The sequence below is a fragment of the Rhinopithecus roxellana genome, chromosome 7 (genome assembly GCF_007565055.1).
Source record: "Rhinopithecus roxellana isolate Shanxi Qingling chromosome 7, ASM756505v1, whole genome shotgun sequence".
NCBI classification, from domain to species: Eukaryota; Metazoa; Chordata; class Mammalia; order Primates; family Cercopithecidae; genus Rhinopithecus; species Rhinopithecus roxellana.
In genome coordinates, this window is record NC_044555.1 from 79,962,586 (window position 1) to 79,984,245 (window position 21,660).

The following is a 21,660-nucleotide window of genomic DNA, read 5'->3' on the forward strand; positions in this document are numbered from 1 at the left end:
ACCTCTGGCACATGCGCTCGGTTGCCTAGCACCGGCCGGAAGCTCCACCTACGTATCGCGAGAGCACATCCCAGGGTATCGCGAGAACTGCTTAGGCGTTCTGGCTGCGGTTGCGGAGCCGGGTTGTCTTCAGCGGAAACTGACATTGCGTTTCTGTTCTCGGCCTCCGGCTACAGGTAAGGAATGGAGCGAGTGGGGGGCGGGTGTTTTGAGTCCCTGGAGGACTTCCTAGCCCCTGCGTGACGCGGATGTTGGCCCTGTACCTCCACCCCTCCCCGGGGTGGCCGGGCCGGACCTGCCAGCCCTCCGCCAGCTCATCCGCGCGGCTCTTCCGCCTGCAAACGTCCGCTCTCTCAGGGGCTGTGGTTTCGCGGTTCACTGGGTCATTCAGCTAACCCAGGGTTTCTTAACGGCGGCACTGTTGCCTTTTGGAGCCGGAAGATTCTTTGTTTTGGGAGGCTGCCCTGTAGGTTTAGCTGTATCCTTGCTCTCTATTTTGTCAGTATCACCTTCTCCCCCAAGTGTGACAACCAAAGATGTCTCCAGATATTGCCAGATGTCCTCTTGGGAGCAAGATCGCTCCGGGTTGAGATCCACAGAGCCAAACGTTTTAGAGTACCAACCATTGTGTGCTGTGAGGTAAAGGTGAGCCAGTCCTCATGATGCTTAAATGTAATTAGAAAGAAAAAGAAGCAAACCTCTCAGAAGCAATAATGAAAATGTTACAGCCAGAGAATTGAACAAGAACTAAGATACATTGTAGACTGGATAAAGAGTTTAAAGGGCAGGTGGTTGAAGATGGAAGTGATCCAGATCATCTCTGTGGAAAAAGAGTGACTTTATCAGGGCCTTGATGGGTAGGATTCGGGTGGTGAGCAAAAAGGAGAACATCACAGGAAGGGGAAAAATGAGCAAAGGAATCATTAAAAGAAAACAAAAAAAAAGCCAGGATCTTCTTGGGGGCAGTGAGGAATCTAGCCTGATTCCAGAGTTGTGTGCTGGGAATATAAGCCTTATACGGTATCTAAGTCCTGTGAGGACAAAATTGGATGTCAGCTTTGTGTACAGCATTGAAGATGAGTACAATGAGTTTTGATCTCTGGCTGTGAAAAACTTAAAGTATTTAAGAGGCAGTAAGAGTGACAGGACTTCATAGGAGGTGGAGAACCTGTAGGTTTTTGTTGGAAACAATTGAAGAGGAGGAGAGGCTTAGTTGGATTTTAAAGGATGGGTAGTAGTTGCAGACAGAATCAAGGAGAACATTCCAGGCATGAAGAGAGAAATAATAGCAGCTCTGAACTGGATACAGTCAAAGTGAATTTGGGAGAAAAAATAAGTAAACGAGTCAACGCTAGCAGAGGTGGAACAACAGGGCTGAGAAAAGACATGTGGAGCAATGTGGGAATCTGTTTTGAGTACTAGTACATGATCCTGTAGCTGAGATGCATCAAGGCTTTTGAGTGGAATGATGAAAATAGTGTTCTAAAAAGATGTTGATATGTTGTAAATGTTAAGTAGAATCGCTTGTCCACTGGTTTAAAAAAAAAAAGTTCCTGAAGACCCCCTCACTTCCACCCCCACCTTTGATCCCACAGTTAAATACATGAATATAATTAGATAAAATGTTCTCGAAAACCTAGCATAACTTCTAAGGGGTGGGAGAATTGCTTATAATGTTAATAGGAAAATGTCACATTAGAGACCTATCAGTAGTAGTCCTACTGCCCCTCCTCATGGCAATAGACATATCCCATGCCACACCAGTTTAGTCTCATGACCCCAGGTCTATGGAACAACTGAAACCACTGCTGTTGGGAGCACAGGGCAGTTTTTCTAGCAGCTCTTCTATAGAGGCTGTAAAGAGGCTTGCTACAAAAATGGATGTCTTTGGAACTGGAGTCCATGAGTTTTATCTTGCATTTGCCTGCAACTTAAAATGAGAAGGGACTTCCAAGTTCATTGAGCATCTTGCCACTCTGGCACTGGTGCTGTGCCCGCCACCCCTTAGTTTCTAGTTTCCCAGTGACTTCAAATGAGCAGTCCTGGGCTTGGCCTATGGAACGGTTTGGAATAAGTCTGTGTAGTCCAGAGTCAGCAAATACTTGGCCCTCCTGTAGGCACTGTACTTCCCCAAATTCATAGCAGACATGGATAATTGATCACAGCATTCTTTCCTGCTGACCACACTTAGGCTCAGAATCTTTCTCAGCACCAGTTCCTGGCAGTCACTACCAGTTCATTAGAATTCGCTCATGAAAGGAAACTCATTTGCCATCCCTAGCCAAGTCGCTTTTTCATTAGATACCTTACCGTACTTAAAGATAGTACTGTGCTGTACCCCACTCCCTTTCCACCCCAAAAACTCTCCCCCACACCGTTTAAACATCCTCTTTCTTTTTTTTTTTTTTTTTTTTTTTTTTTTTGAGACGGAGTCTCGCTCTGTCACCCAGGCTGGAGTGCTGTGACCGGATCTCAGCTCACTGCAAGCTCCGCCTCCCGGGTTCAGGCCATTCTCCTGTCTCAGCCTTCCCAGTAGCTGGGACTACAGGCGCCGCCACGTCGCCCGGCTAGTTTTTTGTAGTTTTTAGTAGAGACGGGGTTTCACCGTGTTAGCTGGGATGGTCTCGATCTCCTGACCTCGTGATCCGCCCGTCTCGGCCTCCCAAAGTGCTGGGATTACAGGCTTGAGCCACCGCGCCCGGCCTAAACATCCTCTTTCCTTCAGTTGCTCTTGTCTGGTTTCCAGAGCATTTCCTAGCCTAGATCCTGCCCTCCCCTCCCCTGTAACACACACAGTTATTGATCCTTTTACAGTATGATTCCCAGAACTGAGTATCTTCCCCAAAGATGATAATATTATTGAAGAGGACATCAGCATTCTCCCCGACCTTGCTCTTAATACCACCTAGAATTGCATTAGCTTTTTTGACAAACCTATCAGACTTTTGCCTCTTACTGAGCTTGCAGAACTTTTGGGTTGATATAGATGAACTGTTCTTAATCTAGGTTTCCCTTGTCCTTTTGTACAGTTGATTTTTAAGCCCAAGTACAGGGCTTTCTTTCTTATCCTCTTAACTTCTAGCTTGTTAATTTCACCTAGCTCTCCTAGCCATGGAGATCTTTTTAAATCCTGCCTTCTGCCTTCTAATAAGTTAGCCGCCCTTGGTGTTATCTTTGAATGTGATAAGTTATCTTCATTCAAGATATTGATTCAAATACTGAGCTAAAGTAGGTTAAGGTCAACCTCAAAGCCTTCCTAGAGACCCTGTGCCATAAATTGACATGGAGCACCCAATGTTCTCCGAGTATTGACACTCAAGTCAGCTGTGAGCCATCTCTCATTCACCAAATAATGAGTGTTTTTTGGGTCCCTGGCACTGTTGTACCTCTAGGGATACCACATTGAACGAGACAAATGGTGTATCTGCTCTCATGGAGGGCAACATTCTAGCAAGACTCTGTATTTTCACCCAGGCTCCAGGACTCCAGTTTGTTCTTAGATAGATACCAAAATATTTCATAAAATGACTTTCTGTTTACCTACCATATCTCCCTTCAGAAACAAAAAATGTAAGTTTGGCATGACTTGTTCTAGTACAACCAGAAGTATATGAATGAATAATAATCTGTTTTTATCTAGGGATTCACATTAAATGAGTTAATATATAATAAAAGTGCCTGGCCTGGCATCTGACTGAAAATAAGCATTTAATACATGTTTCTGTTGGTGTTCTAGTTGCTCTGAGTGTACCCTGTTATAGACTAGGAGATAAGCCTTTTTCCTGTTTCTGAAAATAGGAATAGCATTTAACCTAGCGGATGATATGGCATTTTTCTTGCAATTTCTCAAATGTCATTGATCAGAAGTTATGCAATCACATTTGTTAACCCAAGGTATATAATTTGTCAGGACCTGACAACTTGGATTTATTGAAATAGCTAGATGTTTTCTTTTCTTTTCTTTTAAATTATACTTTAAGTTCTAGAGTACATGTGCACAACATGCAGGTTTGATACATAGGTATACATGTGCCATGTTGGTGTGCTGCACCCATCAACTTGTCATTTACATTAGGTATTTCTCCTAATGCTATCCCTTCCCCAGCCCCCCACCCCTCGAGAGGCCCTGGTGTGTGATGTTCCCTGCCCTGTGTCCAAGTGATCTCATTGTTCAACTCCCACCTATGAGTGAGAACGTGCAGTGTTTGGTTTTCTGTCCTTGTGATAGTTTCCTGAGAATGATGGTTTCCAGCTTCATCAATGTCCCTGCAAAGGACATGAACTCATCCTTTTTTATGGCTGCATACTATTCCATGGTGTATATGTGCCATATTTTCTTAATTCAGTCTATCATTGGTGGACATTTGGGTTGGTTCCAGGTCTTTGCTATTGTGAATAGTGCCACAATTAACATACGTGTGCATGTGTCTTTATAGTAGCATGATTTATAATCCTTTGGATATATACCCAGCAATGGGATTGCTGGGTCAAATGGTATTTCTAGTTCTAGATCCTTGAGGAATCGCCACAGTGTCTTCTACAACGATTGAACTAGTTTACAGTCCCACGAACAGTGTAAAAGCGTTCCTATTTCTCCACATCCTCTCCAGCATCTGTTATTTCCTGACTTTTTAATGACTGCCATTCTAACTGGCATGAGATGGTATCCCTTTGTGGTTTTGACTTGCATTTCTGTAATGACCAGTGATGATGAGAATTTTTTCATGTGTCTGTTGGCTGCATAGATGTCTTCTTTCAAGAAGTCTCTGTTCATATCCTTTGCCCACTTTTTGATGGGATTGTTTTTTTCTTGTAAATTTGTTTGAGTTCTTTGTAGATTCTGGATATTAGCCCTTTGTCAGATGGGTAGATTGCAAAAATTTTCTCCCATTCTGTAGGTTGCCTGTTCACTCTGATAGTAGTTTCTTTTGCTGTGCAGAAGCTCTTTAGTTTAATTAGATCCCATTTGTCTATTTTGGCTTTTGTTGCCATTGCTTTTGGTGTTTTAGTCATGAAGTCCTTGTCCATGCCTGTGTCCTGAATGGTATTGCCTAGGTTTTCTTCTAGGGTTTTTATGGTTTTACGTCTAACATTTAAGTTTTTTTTTTTTTTTCTTTGAGATGAAGTTTTGCTCTTGTTGCCCAGGCTGGAGTGCAATGGTACAATCTCGACTCACCACAACCTCCACCTCCTGGATTCAAGCAATTCTCCTGCCTCAGCCTCCCAAGTAGCAGGGATTACAGGCATGTGCCACCACGCCCAGCTAATTTTATATTTTTAGTAGAGACAGGGTTTTTCCATGTTGGTCAGGCTGGTCTCGAACTCTCGACCTCAGGTGATCCACCCATCTCAGCCTCTCAGCCTCCCAAAGTGCTGGGATTACAGGCTTGAGCCACCGCACCTGGCCCTAACATTTAAGTCTTTAATCCGTCTTGAATTAATTTTTGTATAAGGTATAAGGTAGGGATCCAGTTTCAGCTTTCTACATATGGCTAGCCAGTTTTCCCAGCACCATTTATTAAATAGGGAATCCTTTCCCCATTTCTTGTTTTTGTCAGGTTTGTCAAAGATCAGATGGTTGTAGATGTGTGGTGTTTTGGTACCAGTACCATGCTGTTTTGGTTACTGTAGCCTTGTAGTATGGTTTGAAGTTAGGTAGCATGATGCCTCCAGCTTTGTTCTTTTTGCTTAGGATTGTCTTGGCAATGTAACTGGGCTCTTTTTTGGTTTCATATGAACTTTAAAGTAGTTTTTTCCAATTCTGTGAAGAAAGTCATTGGTAGCTTGATGGGGATGGCAGTGAATCTATAAATTACCCTTGGGCAGTATGGCCATTTTCATGATATTGATTCTTCCTATCCATGAGCATGGAATGTTCTTCCATTTGTTTGTGTCCTTTTTTATTTCATTGAGCAGTGGTTTGTAGTTCTCCTTGAAGAGGTCCTTCACATCCCTTGTAAGTTGGATTCCTAGGTATTTTATTCTCTCTGTAGCAATTGTGAATGGGAGTGTTCACTCATGCTTTGACTCTGTCTGTTATTGGTGTATAGGAATGCTTGTGATTTTTGCATATTGATTTTGTATCCTGAGACTTTGCTGAAGCTGCTTATCAGCTTAAGGAGATTTTGGACTGAGATGATGGAGTTTTCTAAATACACAATCATGTCATCTGCAAACAGGGACAATTTGACTTCCTCTTTTCCTAATTGAATACCTTTTATTTCTTTCTCTTGCCTGATTGCCCTAGCCAGAACTTCCAACACTATGTTGAATAGGAGTAGTGAGAGAGGGCATCCTTGTCTTGTGCTGGTTTTCAAAGGGAATGCTTCCAGTTTTTGCCCATTCAGTATGATATTGGCTGTGGGTTTGTCATAAATAGCTTTTATTATTTTGAGATATGTTCCATCAATTCCTAGTTTATTGAGAGTTTTTAGCATGAAGGGCTGTTGAATTTTGTCAAAGGCCTTTTCTGCATCTATTGAGATAATCATGTGGTTTTTGTCGTTGGTTCTGTTTATGTGATGGATTATGTTTATTGATTTGCATATGTTGAACTAGCCTTGCATCCCAGGGATAAAGCCAACCTGATCATGGTGGATAAGCTTTTTGCTGTGCTGCTGGATTTGGTTTGCCGGTATTTTATTGAGGATTTTCGCATCGATGTTCATCGGGGATACTGATCTAAAATTCTCTTTTTTTTGTTGTGTCTCTGCTAGGCTTTGGTATCAGGATGATGTTGGCCTCATAAAATGAGTTAGGGAGGATTCGCTCTTTTTCTGTTGATTGGAATAGTTTCAGAAGGAATGGTACCAGCTCCTCTTTGTACCTCTGGTAGAATTTGGCTGTGAATCTATCTGGTCCTGGACTTTTTTTGGTTGGTAGGCTATTAATTATTGCCTCAATTTCAGAGCCTGTTATTGGTCTATTCAGGGATTCAACTTCTTCCTGATTTAGTCTTGGGAGGGTGTATGTGTCCAGGAATTTATCCATTTCTTCTAGATTTTCTAGTTTATTTGTGTAGAGGTGTTTATAGTATTCTCTGATGGTAGTTTGTATTTCTGTGGGATTGGTGGTGATATCCCCTTTATCATTTTTTATTGCATCTATCTGATTTTTCTCTGTTTTCTTCTTTATGAGTCTTGCTAGTGGTCTATCAGTTTTGTTGATGGTTTCAAAAAGCCAGCTCCTGGATTCATTGATTTTTTTTTTAAAGGGTTCTTTGTGTCTTTATCTCTTTCAGTTCTGCTCTGATCTTAGTTATTTCTTGTCTTCTGATAGCTTTTTGAATTTGTTTGCTCTTGCTTCTCTAGTTCTTTTAATTGTGATGTTAGGGTGTCAATTTTAGATCTTTCCCACTTTCTGTTGTGGGCATTTAGTGCTATAAATTTCCCTCTACACATTGCTTTAAATGTATCCCAGAGATTCTGGTACGCTGTGTCTTTGTTTTCATTGGTTTCAAAGAACAACTTTATTTGTGCCTTCATTTTGTTATTTACCCAGTAGTCATTCTGGAGCAAGTTGTTCAATTTCCATGTAGTTGTGCAGTTTTGAGTGAGGTTTTTAATCCCGAGTTCTAATTTGATTGCACTGTGGTCTGAGAGACACTTTGTTGTGATTTGTGTTCTTTTACATTTGCTGAGGAGTGTGTTACTTCCAATTATGTGACCAATTTTAGAATATGTGATATGTGGTGCTGAGAAGAATGTATATTCTGTTGATTTGGGGTGGATAATTCTATAGATGTCTATTAGGTCTGCTTGGTGCAGAGCTGAGTTCAAGTCCTGGATATCCTTGTTAACCTTCTGTCTTATTGATCTGTCTGATATTGACAATGGGGTGTTAAAAGTCTCCCATTATTATTGTGTGGGAGTCTAAGTCTCTTTGTAGGTCTCTAAGGACTTGCTTTATGAATCTGGGTGCTTCTGTATTGGGTGCATATATATTTAGGATAGTTAGCTCTTCTTGTTGAATTGATCCCTTTACCATTATGTAATGGCCTTCTTTGTCTCTTTTGATCTTTGTTTTAAAGATCTTTTGATCTTTAAAACAGAGACTGTTTTATCAGAGACTAGGATTGCAACCCCGGCTTTTTTGTGCTTTCTGTTTGCTTGGTAGATCTTCCTCCATCCCTTTATTTTGAGCCTGTGTGTGTCTGCACGTCAGATGGGTTTCCTGAATACAGCACACTGATGGGTCTTGATTCTTTATCCAATTTGGCAGTCTGTGTCTTTTAATTGAGGCATTTAGTCCATTTACATTTAAGGTTAATATTGTTATGTGTGAATCTGATCCTGTCATCATGATGTTCGCTGGTTATTTTGCCTGTTAATTGATGCAGTTTCTTCATAGCATTGATGGTCTTCACAATTTGGCCTGTTTTTGCAGTGGCTGGTACCAGTTGTTTCTTTCCATGTTTAGTGCTTCCTTCAGGAGCTCTTGTAAGGCAGGCCTGGTGGTGATAAGATCTCTCAGCATTTCCTTGTCTGTAAAGGATTTTATTTCTCCTTCACTTATGAAGCTTAGTTTGGCTGGATATGAAATTCTGGGTTGAAAATTCTTTTCTTTAAGAATGTTGAATATTGGCCCCCACTCTCTTCTGGCTTGTAGCGTTTCTGCTGAGAGATCTGCTGTTAGTCTGATGGGCTTCCCTTGTTAGGTAACTCGACCTTTCTCTCTAGCTGTCCTTAACATTTTTTCCTTCATTTCAACCTTGGTGAATCTGACAATTATGTGTCTTGGGGTTGCTCTTCTCTTTGTGGTGGTCTCTGTATTTCCTGAATTTGAATGTTGGCCTGCCTAGTTGCTAGGTTGGGGAAGTTCTCCTGGATAATATCCTGAAGAGTGTTTTCCAACTTGGTTCCATTCTCCCCATCACTTTCAGGTACACCAATCAAACGTAGAAATGGTCTTTTCACATAGTCCCATATTTCTTGGAGGCTTTGTTTCTTTTTATTCTTTTTTCTCTAACCTTGTTTTCTTGCTTTATTTCGTTAATTTGATCTTCAATCGCTGATAACCCTTTCTTCCACTTGATCAAATCGGCTATTGAAGCTTGTGCATGCGTCATGAAGTTCTTGTGCCATGGTTTTCAGCCCCATCAGGTCATTTAAGGTCTTCTCTATACTGTTTGTTCTAGTTAGCCATTCGTCTAACCTTTTTTCAAGGTTTTTATCTTCCTTGAGATGGGTTCAAACATGCTCCTTTTGCTCGGAGAAGTTTGTTATTACTGACCTTCTGAAGCCTAATTCTGTCAACTCGTCAAAGTCATTCTCCGTCCAGCTTTGTTCCGTTGCTGGCGAGGAGCTGCGATCCTTTGGAGGAGAAGAGGTGCTCTAACTTTTAGAATTTTCAGCTTTTCTGTTCTGGTTTCTCCCCATCTTTGTGGTTTTATCTACCTTTGGTCTTTGATGTTGGTGACCTACAGATTGGGTTTTGGTGTGGATGTCCTTTTTGTTGATGTTGATGCTATTCCTTTTTGTTTGTTAGTTTTCCTTCTAACAGATCCCTCAGCTGCAGGTCTGTTGGAGTTTGCTAGAGGTCCACTCCAGACTCTGTTTGCCTGGGTATCACCAGCGGAGGCTGCAGAACAGCAAATATTGCAAATATTGCAGAACAGCAAATATTGCAGAACAGCAAATATTGCTGCCTAATCCTTCCTCTGGAAGCTTTGTCCCAGAGGGGCATATGATTGTGCCACTAGTTTGGAATCATTGATCTAGACCCATGCTGTCTAGTACTGTAGCCACTAGCCACTTATGTTAATTAAAATTCAGTTCTACAATCTCACTAGCCACATTTCTTTTTTTTTTTTTTTTTTTTTTTTTTTTTTTTTTTTTTGAGATGGAGTCTCACTCTGTCACCAGGCTGGAGTGTGCAGTGGCACGATCTTGGCTCACTGAAAGCTCCGCCTCCTGGGTTCATGCCATTCTTCTGCCTCCGCCTCCCAAGTAGCTGGGACTACAGGCGCCCGCCACCACACCCAGCTAATTTTTTGTATTTTTAATATAGACGGGGTTTCACTGTGTTAGCCAGGATGGTCTGGATCTCCTAACCTTGTGATCCTCCCGCCTCAGCCTCCCAAAGTGGTGGGATTACAGGCGTGAGCCACCATGCCCAGCCCACACTAGCCACATTTGTAATGCACACTAGCTCCCATATTGGACAGCACAGGTGTAGAACATTTCCGTCCTCGCACAAAGTTCCATAGATTGGACAGCACAGAATCCTAGTGTATGTCTTACCTTTGCTGGATACCCTCAAGTATTTGCTAAGTGATTGCAGCTGTTCCCCTCCTGATATAATGGGGTCATTTTCTCCCAGGGTGAATTCAGTTCTTCCACTTCACCTGTCAGTTTTTTCTTGGCGGAAGTGAATGAAAAGCTACAGCCCTTCTTGCGTTTTCAGCTGTTTACAAAATCAAATAATTGGCAGCTGAAATCAAGCACAGAATGTATATAAAGAAAGCTCTGTCTCATCTTCTGTGCAGCTGGGTAGTTGGTAACAGCATCCTCATGCAGTCGGTCTTTGAGTTCCCTTTGTGTCTGCTGACTTAGTGCCATGCTGCTGGACCATTTGTGGCTTTCCATATAGGGGTGAGTGTGGGGATGCATGTTATCTCGCTTATACATATATGTACATATATTTCCTTATGTTTTGTTTTGTTTTTTTTTGTTTTGTTTTTGCTGCTGCTTAAATGTGCTGAAGAAAGTAAGAAGCCCTTCCCTTGGCAGACTCCAGCTCTGAAATCTAGTCCAGGAAGAATTCATGATATCATTGTTTACTTTGTTCAAATTTCAATTCCCTCCTTCTTCCCTTCACTTTGGAGAATTATTGCCAGTTCTTCTAGTTTTGCATAACTTTTTTATCATTCCAGCTTGTCTTTATTATCCATTTTTTCTGTTTGGACCTTTTTTTCATCTTACCCCTAAAACAGGGGCAAACATTTTCTTTAAAGGGCCAGATAGTAAATATTGTTGGCTTTGTGGGACAGCTGGTCTGTGTCACAGGTGCTTAACTCTGCCATTGAAGTGTGAGAGCAGCCTTAGATGGTCGCAGAACGATGGGCAAGGCTAGATTTGGCCTGCAGTCTATAGTCCCCAACCCCTCCACCCCTGCCCCAGATAGCATTTTAAATCCTACTTCATCATGCCAAGAGTCTCTGATCTGCCTTTTCTTCCCCAGTTATGGCCTTCCAATTCTAGAGTTAAAAGTGCCAGCTGTGCCTTCATTTCCTTTATAAAATGTGTCATTCATTAGCAAGTACATACCAGATTTCTTCTGATTTCATTGTGTGTTCTGTGTGAATCAGCAGAAGGCCCAATGAGGCTTGATAAGTCTTGGCTTCTAACACACCTCAGATGTATGTTCCAGGAGACTGACTGTAACTCCCGGTTTACTTGATTTCCACTCCGTGTTGAGAAGTTACTAGTCACCACATCCCAGTGTGCATACAGTCTTCCATGTTATTCTAGATAACATTAATTGAGCAGGTACTGTGAGTCAGACACTGTGCCAGGTGCTTTACATGCATTAGGTTGTGTGATCCTCATAAGTGCACCATAAGGTGCTACAGTGTTATCACTATTTTACAGATGATAAAACTGACATTAGGAAATTAAGGACTGCCTGTGGTCACATTGCCAGTAAGCAGCAGAGCTAGACCTGAACCTAACTTTGTTTGACTCCAAAGTCCTTGTGTTAAAAATACACACCATGGGGTTACCTTGGGGTAAATCCATCCATGCCCCCACCCATCCATCATTCATCTAGATTTCAATTATCTGTGCTAAAAGCCATGGAATCACTTATGTTTTTTCCCCAGTTTCTCGTAGTTTTATTTCTTTTGCCAATCTGTTGAACTTTTTTGTTTTTGTTTTTTTGTTTTTTTGTTTTGAGACAGGGTCTCATTTTGTCACTTAGGCTGGAGTGCAGTGGTGCGATCTCGGTTCACTGCAGCCTTGACCTCCCTAGGCTCAGGTGATCCTCCTGTGTCAGCCTCCTGAGTAGCTGGAACTACAGGCACATACCACCATGCCTGGCTAATTTTTGTATTTCATGTAGAGATGGGGTTTCACCATGTTGCCCAGGCTGGTCTTGAACTCCTGGGCTGAAGCAATCTGCCCACCTCAGCCCTCCAAAGTGGTGGGATTACAGGTGTGAGCCACTGCACCCTGCCCAACGTGTTAAACTTAGTTCCAAGATCTCTCAGTGCCTCAGAATGTCTTCCTTTATGGATTATTTCTTCCATCTTTTTTAGAATACAAAACTCTTCCTTTCTTATAAATTGGTGTATAAAGAGGCATATCATAGACCCTTAGATTTGCAAAGACTTAGATTTATAGCACGCATACTTCAAGTAGAAAGAAGACAAATACAGCACACGCAGTCTGGATCAGTGCTACAGTGTCTCTCCTTTCTAGGTAAGTGACATGAGGTAGAGTTGGTTTTAGTTTCCCCCAACGGATGCTTCCTGGAAATTTCTAAGGCAAGCTAATTACTTCGTTGGTCTTCCCACTACTCTGTATTGTCCTTGACTTACCACCATCTTCTGTTAATCTTTCTAGGTGTCCGTGCTGCTACTAACTGGTCCAGTCCAAGTGAAGCCTGGCTTACTCTACCAGACACTCAGGGCCCCTTGAGCTGAATGAGCCATACTTTCAGATCATGAGAATGTTGTCTTAGTGATTTCATGTTAGAGGTCTTCCAGTTTCCTTATGAAAATACATTAGATTCTACAGGACATATCACAGATATATAATTTGTTTATTCCAGAAGCTACATATCTTCACTAGTATACTGGAAACTGTGCCAAGCTTAGTAGCATCTTCCTCTACAATGTCAGGTTTAAGTTAAAAAAAGGAATTCTACACTTCCCATTAGTCATTTTTTAATTTGAAGATTGACTACTAAAAATATGTACCATTTTTCACTTAATTAGGAGCCATATATTGAAGACCATGTCTGGGAGCTTCTACTTTGTAATTGTTGGCCACCATGATAATCCAGTTTTTGAAATGGAGTTTTTGCCAGCTGGGAAGGCAGAATCCAAAGTATGTAAGAATTTTTATGCTATTGTAATGATATGGTATAATACTATTTTAGAACTGTAAGATCTGGACAGATAAGGTAACTGAAATCCACCACAATTAAATGAGGCTTGCTCTAGAGTCCCACAGACTGATAGAAGCCAGCCAGGGAATGTCCTTGGAGTTGTTTATTCATCCTTTAATTCAGCACAGACTAGCATGACGCTCTGGCGTTCCCATGATACTCAGTTCACTATGTCACCCACCATGAATTGCTGCTGCTTAAGCACATAAAAACATAGTTCACCTGTAGCAGATTGCTGCCTTGAAATGCCATGAAAGTCCAGGCTGTTTTCATGAATCGTTTTTCATCAGGACCTACTGAGTTAGAAAAGCCCCCTACTTCCCTGTCTTCCTGCTGCCAGTGGGTCTGCAGCACCTCACTTCAGGGGCATTCTGCAGCACTTCCTGGCTAGGTTGAGCCTGCATACTCCCCTCCCCAGTGACACCTTGGCTGTACACAGGAAGCTCAAAAGCAGCACCAGAGATGATAACATCCAACTTTCTTGTCAAGAATGGTTCCAAAAACCAAGCTTGGCTTGAGAACATATTGCCATTCAGACCTGTAGATATATTTTTTTTTTTTTTGGAGACAAGGAAAATGGACCATATATTTTAAGAAAGATTACCATCCCAAATGCTTAAAATAAAACCATTTGGATGTTATTTATTTATTTTTGAGACAGAGCCTTGCTCTGTCACCCAGACTGAAGTGCAGTGACACGATCTCAGCTCACTGCAACCTCCGCCTCCTGGGTTCAAGCAATTCTCCTGTCTCAGCCTCCCAAGTAGCTGGGATTACAGGTGTGCACCACCATGCCAGGCTAATTTTTATATTTTTAGTAGAGACAGGGTTTCGCCATGTTGCCCAGGCTGGTCTTGAACTCCTGACCTCAGGTGGTCTGCCTGCCCTCGACCTCCCAAAGTGCTGGGATTACAGATGTGAGCCACCACACCTGGCCCAGACCTGTAGAGTTTTGATATGAGAAGAGCCCAGTTCTTTCCAATTTTTGTTTCTAATAAATTGCTGACAAGTTTGCTATGTTTCTCCCAACCTCCAAAAATTGGCTTTAATGTCCTTTTTTTTTTTTTTTTTTTGAGGCGCACCACCTCGCCCGGCTAGTTTTTGTATTTTTAGTAGAGACGGGGTTTCACCGTGTTAGCCAGGATGGTCTCGATCTCCTGACCTTGTGATCCGCCCGTCTCGGCCTCCCAAAGTGCTGGGATTACAGGCTTGAGCCACCGCGCCCTAATGTCCTTTAAGGAACTGATGTTTTAAGTTAATTGTAATGCATAATATATGATATTTTTCAACTATTTGGGCCTTGCCACCAAAATAAGATAGGCATTTGTTTAAGGGATTCTCTACAAGGTGGTGTTGTGACATTATTTTCTCATATTATGAGAACACTACTCATTAAAACTTGTTTTGAGATATCTCTGTACCAGTATTGCTCTGTGGGATGCAGCTACTTGTATGTAATTTCTGTGCACTCCACTGGCCTTGTGTTGGACAAAGCACACATAAAAATACTCTGTTGCATAACTTGATTTTAGTTCTTTCTCCTGCTACCACTCACTTTCTTAAAGCGTTTTCAGTTTGCTCCTAATTCTTCAGGATTGATCATCATTGTAAAAGAAAACACTGCTGTGAGCCAGACATAAAAACATCCATTTCTCTAAGGATTCACTTAGCTTTGTCATGGCAACATGAGTGAAGTAAAACATGCTTTAACTATGCATGGGATTCCTGGGCCCTCCTCCAGCCCAGGCATGAGAACAGCCTCCTTGGCAAGGAAGCCGTCTTGGTTTCCTGTGGCTGTTGTAACAAAGTACGAAAAACTGAGTGGCTTGGGACAGCATTATTGTCTCAGTTCTGAGGGCCACCGTCTGAAATCAAGGTGTCAGTGGGGCCATGCTCCCTATGAAGGCACTAAGACAAGGGTCTGTCCAGGCCTCTCTCCCAGCTTCTGGGAGTTCCTTGGCTTGTGGCAGCATAACTCCAGTCTTCATGTGGCATTTTTCTCCCTGTGTGCATCTCTAAATGTTCCCTTTTTCTAAATACACCAGTCCATTGGATTAGGGACCCACCCTACTCCAATGTGACCTCATCTTAGCTAACCACATCTGCAACAACCCTCTTTCCAAATAAGGCCACATTCTGAGGTACTGTTGCTTAGGACTTCAACAAAGGAATTTTGGAGAGGAAACACTTCAACCCATAACAGAGGTATTTTCTGAAAAATGGTTTGTTTGGGTTTGAGATGGAGTTTTGCTCTTGTCCCCCAGGCTGGAGTGCAATGGTGTGCTCTCAGCTCACTGCAGCCTCCACCTCCTGGGTACAAGCGATTCTCCTGCCTCAGCCTCCCGAGTAGCTGGGATTACAGGCCTGCACCACCACACCCGGCCAATTTTTGTATTAGTAGAGACGGGATTTCACCATACTGGCCAGGCTGGTCTCGAACTCCTGACCTCAGGTGATCCACCTGCCTTGGCCTCCCAAAGTACTAGGATTACAAGCATAAGCCACCATACCTGGCCAAAAAATGTATTTTCAAAGAATTACATTGGGGTAAGACTGCATTCCAAGTTGTGAATTCCCTCTTCACATTATGGTCAGACAGTCCCACCTTCTGTTCACTTAAGCCATTTCAGCCCAGGAAAAGGACACTCCCAGCTCTGACAGGACTGTGTCCTGCTGTTGACATAGGCGACTGCTCACAGCTGGGGCTGAGCATCACCTCCCATTACTTCCTGGTCCCGCTGCCATGTAAGCTCCATGCACTGGAAAGAGGCCTCTGGCAGGCCGTTTTAAGCGCCATTTCAACTGTCTCTACTGCTTACCTGGTGCCATTGTGCAGGAATCCCGGCCCTCTCAGTTTCCTCCCAGACCTTGAGCCTGGTGTGAATGGTACCTCTTCTCCACAGGATCTTGTTTTTTGTTATTTTTTTTTAAACATAGTATTCTTTTTTTTACATGTTTAAATGGTTACAGAATTTGGTAACTTCCTTCTTGAAACATGAAAAAAAATTTCTGTGAAAAGGATTTTCAATAAATGATTTTGTATAAATCATCTGTATACACATTTCATTTATTAATTGGCTGTTGCTGTTGAGATTTAGATATCAAATTTAAAAATAGAATATAATGTGAAAACAGATCTTTTGTAAGTCTCATGACAATAACAAAGTATAAAAGCAAACTGTTTTTTCCCCACAAGAAAACCATCTATAGAATTTACAGAATGAAATGTCAGCATTCTTGATGTCATATGGAAATGTTAATCTGTGGTTGCTCACACTGTCATCTAGGACGACCATCGTCATCTGAACCAGTTCATAGCTCATGCTGCTCTCGACCTCGTAGATGAGAACATGTGGCTGTCGAACAACATGTACTTGAAAACTGTGGACAAGTTCAACGAGTGGTTTGTGTCAGCATTTGTCACTGCGGGGCATATCCTTACCTTCTTACTTAGTAAAGATAACTAAAGTTTGGGTTCACAAACCAGAAGAACATGGAACATAGATGCTAGGCTCTGAGTCTGTAGACATCATGGTCAGGTGAAAATGTAACTTTCCATTTATGGGGCTACTTTTCTTTTTTTAGGGGGGAAAAACATTTTAATAGCTAATTTTAAAACTAAGTCTCATACACAAAGTTTATCTGGACCCTATCAAGGTTATTTTATTTTATAGTTATTTTCTAACTTTGAAAGCTTATGTTCTCTTTATGATAAAACTAAGCTAATTTTAAACCCAGTTTATATATTCAACTTTTCCATCACAAATACACTGCATGTGACTAATTTGAAGAATATTGTATCAACGAACTGGTTGTTTTTTGTTTTTCATTTCTAAGAAAGATTGTGCCTTAATTATTTCACATATGAGGTTTATTATGCTTCATGACATAAGACAAGAAGATGGAATAAAGAACTTCTTTACTGATGTTTATGATTTATATATAAAGGTATGGTATGTTCTATAATTTTTAAAATCTGATGAGAAAGGATTTGACCTTTGTCAGGAAAGTGGCCTATCGAAGTAACTCCCTTAGGCTGCAGTGTACCTTTCAGACTAGCTTTCCCTCATCAGAACTATCTCTGGCAACTCCCTCTGCAGGTAAGTCTTCACAGGCAGGTGAATATGTATTTAGGAACACAACTCATGGTAGTTATCTTTAGATGATTGTAAAGGTAAATTGGTTTCATTCTTCACCTCTTGGTGCTCATAGCTGATTTTATTAGGGATCCCTAAAGACAGCAAGGAAGCAGCCTATATAAGGGAAAATTACTTCATAATTTAAAACGTTTCCATCTACTTTACAAATAAGTTACAGTGCAATTAATACAGATCATAAACTGGCAGGAAGTGATTTTTATATGATCAAATAGCCCACTCAAGAAGAATGGTGCCACTTGCATTTCTTGATTTTGAAAAATAAAATAATAATACGACGTCATGGTTACACTGCAGTGATAACAGTGTGTTGTGTTGTTTTGTTTTGTTTTGGAGACAGAGTCTTGCTTTGTCACCCAGGCTGGAATGCAGTGACATGATCTCAGCTCACTGCAACCTCTGCCTCCCGGGTTCAAGTGATTCTCCTGCCTCAGCCTCCCGAGTAGCTGAGACTACAGGTGTGCACCACCACACCCAGCTAATTTTTCTGTTTTTAGTAGAGACGAGGTTTTGCCATGTTGGCCAGGCTGGTCTCGAACTCCTGACCTCAAGTGATCCACCCGCCTTGGCCTCCCAAAGTGCTGGGATTACAAGCGTGAGCCACTATCCCTGGCCCGTACATTTTTAAATAATTTAAATAAGTTCTGTATTTGGACATAATTTCTTGCATGTCAGCACAGTAATACAATTTAACAGTATTCCTAGTCAGAGGTAGTAAGTAATATTTAGCCTTATAAAGATGAACAATGTCAAGTGATTAAGGTATAAAAATCAGCAATGCCTTTCCTCATTAGTGATTCCATTTAATGATTTTCTCTCATGTGTTATGATACACTAATTACTTTGAGAAGCTGATCATTTAGCAGTCTTGTGTTAAAGGAGAGTATTAAAAATCTGATTGTTAAAAGATTACCATATAAGAGTAGCTTTTTCTGAACTCTGAGCACATGGCAGACTTTGTTTTATGTAGCCAAAGGGCCATACAGATTAATCCATTTATTTATAATGAATATGAGTATTTCACACACAGGGTAAATCCTGAAAGTTAACTGACACAGGCAACATTTATCATACTGCCATTAGTTTTGCCCCAGATACTTCTCAAAACCAAAACACCAAAATAAAAATTTCCTTAAGAGGATGTTAGTATTTAACAATGCAGCATTTTCAGTAAAACTTAAAAATGTGGTCTTTAGACTTTTGAATGTCTTTGGTTTTTAATTTACAACTTTAAAATGATTTCCTTTCAGAGACTTATGATTTGTCAGCTTTTTTGCTTCACTAATACTTTCTTCTTTCCTAGTTTTCAATGAATCCATTTTATGAACCCAATTCTCCTATTCGATCAAGTGCATTTGACAGAAAAGTTCAGTTTCTTGGGAAGAAACACCTTTTAAGCTGAATGCAGAAAATTCCAAAATAAATGATGTCACCACAATGGTGTATACTCAGGAATGTGTACATTGTAAGTTACTTGATTAAATAACCTGGAAAACTTGTGTATTCTCAGCTTATCTAAACCTAATGAAATTCCTTTTATATTTAAAAATAGTGCATTCTGTCTCATGTCACATATCAATAGATCAATTGGTATTTCCTTGTGAACAGTGTTATTTATAAAGAGCTCATTATCAATAATCATGATTTTTTTTTTTTTTTTGAGACGGGGTGTTGCTCTGTTGCCAGACTGGAGTGCAGTGGTGCAATCTTGGCTCACTGCAACCTCTGCCTCCCAGGTTCAGGCGATTCTCCTGCCTCAGCCTCTGACTAGCTGGGACTACAGGTGCATGCCACCACACCCAGCTAATTTTTGTATTTTTAGTAGAGACGGGGTTTCACCATATTGGTCAGGCTGGTCTTGAACTCCTGACCTCGTGATCCACCCACTTTGGCCTCCCAAAGTACTGGGATTACAGGTGTGAGCCACTACGCCCGACCATGAAATATTTTTACTTAAAAATTGGGAATAAGCTTGCTTTTTTTTTTTTTTTTTTTTTTTTTTTTTTGAGATGGAGTCTTGCTCCTGTCATCCAAGCTGGAGTGCAGTAGCACGATCTTGGCTCACTGCAACCTCCACCTCCCGGGTTCAAACAATTCTCCTTCAGCCTCCCAAGTAGCTGAGATTACAGGCGTGCACCACCACACCTGGCTAATTTTTGTATTTTTAGTAGAGATGGGGTTTCACCATATTGGTCAGGCTGGTCCTGAACTCCTGACCTCGTGATCCACCCGTCTCGGCAAGTGCTGGGATTACAGGTGTGAGCCACCACGCCTGGCCATGAAATAAGCTTTTTTTTTTTTTTTTTATGGGTTTTTTTTTTGTTTGTTTGTTTGTTTTTATGAGATGGAGTCTCGCTCTTGTTGTACAGGCTGGAGTGCAGTGGCACAATCTTGGCTCACTGCAGCCTCCACCTCCCGGGTTCAACCAATTCTCCTTCTTCAGCTTCCCGAATAGCTGGGATTACAGGCGTGCACCACCACGCCTGGCTAATTTTTGTGTTTTTAGTAGAGACGGGGTTTCACCATTTTGGCCAGGCTGGTTTTGAACTCCTGACCTCAGTTGATCCACCCGCCTCGGCCTCCCAAAGTGCTAGGATTACAGGCGTGAGCCACCGTGCCTGGCCAGGAATAAGCTTTTGACTTGCCCGATTCAGATAGGTTGATCTTTTTTTTTTTTTTTTGAGATGGAGTTTCGCTCTGTCGTCCAGGTTGGAGTGCAGTGGCAGTTGTTTCACTGTAACCTCTGCCTCCTGACTTCAAGCAATTCTCCTGCCTCAGCCTCCCAAAGTGCTGGGATTACAGGTGTGAACCACCGTGCCTGGCCCAGATAGGTTGATCTTAATGTAACAACCCAAAAATAAATGTCATAGTCAAGATTTGGTAGATAAATTTAAAATTAAAATATTCTGCAGTTGAGAGTGAAATGTGATAGCACATACATTGATGTTATGCATTTAGAGATGTTATAAAAATGTATAGGCAGTACACACAGCACTACTCAAGAAGCCAAAGAAACACTTGTGCAGTGCTAAGTATCACATGTTTGCTTCTGCCAGAGGCTAGGAATAGTGATCCTGCTATAATGTGAGAACCCGAATCATGTTTATAAAATAGGAGGCTGGGAGCAGTTGCAGGCCACAGTGAAGTGTGTTGCTTCTGTCACTTTATATTCTTACATTTCCTTTCCTTCAGACAGGAAACTGTTGATACTCATAAAAAGTTGTAATGCAATTTTTAGTATTGTTGTCAAAGAAAAGTTTGGATTACATTAACATTTGTACTCAGCCTTTTAAGTTACACACCAGAGGGGGCTGGGAATTTTCTCTTTGTTCCTATGATAAGTAGATCTTACTGTAAAATAGTAAATGTCCATTGGAAAGCAAGTAATACAACCTGTGCTAATTCGGAGCACTTGAACAATTTTGTTCCATTCTGAGTAACTTTTGAGCAAGTAATTCTAAGTTTTGTCTTGCATCCTTGTGTGAAATTGCATCATTTTTACCCTATTTGATTTCTTAAATAAAGATGTTTTTTCAAGATTGTGGTAGTTTAATATCCATTTTTAAAGTGCTGCTTTTGTCCTATCTCTCCTATTGATAGTCTGCAAACTAATATGGTGTCTTCACCTGTTACAGAGCTCAGATTGACTCAAACTAGATGCCAGAGCTTTGGGAGCAGAAAAATTTACATACTCATCTAGAAATCTAGGAGTAATTTCAGCAAACGAGTATTTTTTTGTATATAGTTGGCCCCACCCTCAATGAGCATATCATCCAGAGGGCTGTGATGCAGGCCAACCAAGAGCAGCAGGGTGATTGAGAGTGGGAAGACTTGGCTCAGCTGCACAACAGTGGTACCCTGAAAATAGCCTTTTCTCCAGGCTGGTGAAGGTGAGGTAAGAACTATTAACACACTTGTGAGTATATTACTAAAGTTAAATGCCAAATTTCATGTGTGACTGAGTCTTTAAAGGAGCTGGAAGGGAAGTGGAGCATTGAGTGGGACCTCCAAGGTAGGCTGCACAGGAAAGCATTGCAGGCATGAAGGTGTGAAGAGCACTTGGGCACGTGGGTAGAACTGACAGCTGATAGATAGGAGCTGATCATGAGGAAAGCTAAGCTGGCAAAGCTTGAATCTGGTAAGTGATGTCCCTTGATGGTTCTGGAACACAAGAGCAATGGGATTGTCATTCTTAAAAATCAGGCTCTCCTGAGCCCATGTATGTTAGCACAAAGTTGGTTATCTGCTTAAGTGCTCCAAAAGTGATCTAGATAAAATGTATACCGAGTTTTGTCCTCTTGCTATAGCCAGAAACTTCCTAGGATGCTTCCTCTGGCATGGACATAGATCGTCTCAATCTCTGCTTTGCCCATGCTGTTACCCATGCTCTTCA

The 21,660-nt window shown here is 41.5% G+C and overlaps 1 protein-coding gene across 3 annotated transcripts; it reads left to right on the forward strand.

Annotated features, from left to right (window-relative positions):
- Positions 1-50: 50 nt before the first annotated feature.
- TRAPPC2 (trafficking protein particle complex 2) lies at positions 51-20,800 on the forward strand. 3 transcript variants are annotated; one of them, XM_030934212.1, is made up of 6 exons: positions 81-176; positions 504-645; positions 12,938-13,049; positions 16,398-16,542; positions 16,973-17,058; positions 18,571-20,800. In XM_030934212.1, the coding sequence occupies exons 3-6, from the start codon at positions 12,957-12,959 to the stop codon at positions 18,667-18,669; spliced, it is 423 nt and encodes a 140-aa protein (XP_030790072.1). In that variant the 5' UTR covers positions 81-176; positions 504-645; positions 12,938-12,956; the 3' UTR covers positions 18,670-20,800. The 3 variants fall into 3 exon arrangements, with proteins under 3 accessions (XP_010352358.2, XP_030790072.1, XP_030790071.1); XM_030934211.1 differs by having other exon boundaries at positions 87-176; positions 504-639; XM_010354056.2 differs by lacking the exon at positions 504-645 and having other exon boundaries at positions 51-176.
- The last annotated feature ends 860 nt before the right edge of the window (positions 20,801-21,660 follow it).

Bases quoted from the DNA above. Each gene is read 5' to 3' on its own strand.
- TRAPPC2 (XM_030934211.1), top strand. From the start codon at position 557: ATGTCCTCTTGGGAGCAAGATCGCTCCGGGTTGAGATCCACAGAGCCA. The intron at 13,050-16,397 runs GTATGTAAGAAT...ACTGTCATCTAG, and splicing joins CTGGGAAGGCAGAATCCAAA to GACGACCATCGTCATCTGAA. The intron at 16,543-16,972 runs ATATCCTTACCT...TAATTATTTCAC, and splicing joins AGCATTTGTCACTGCGGGGC to ATATGAGGTTTATTATGCTT.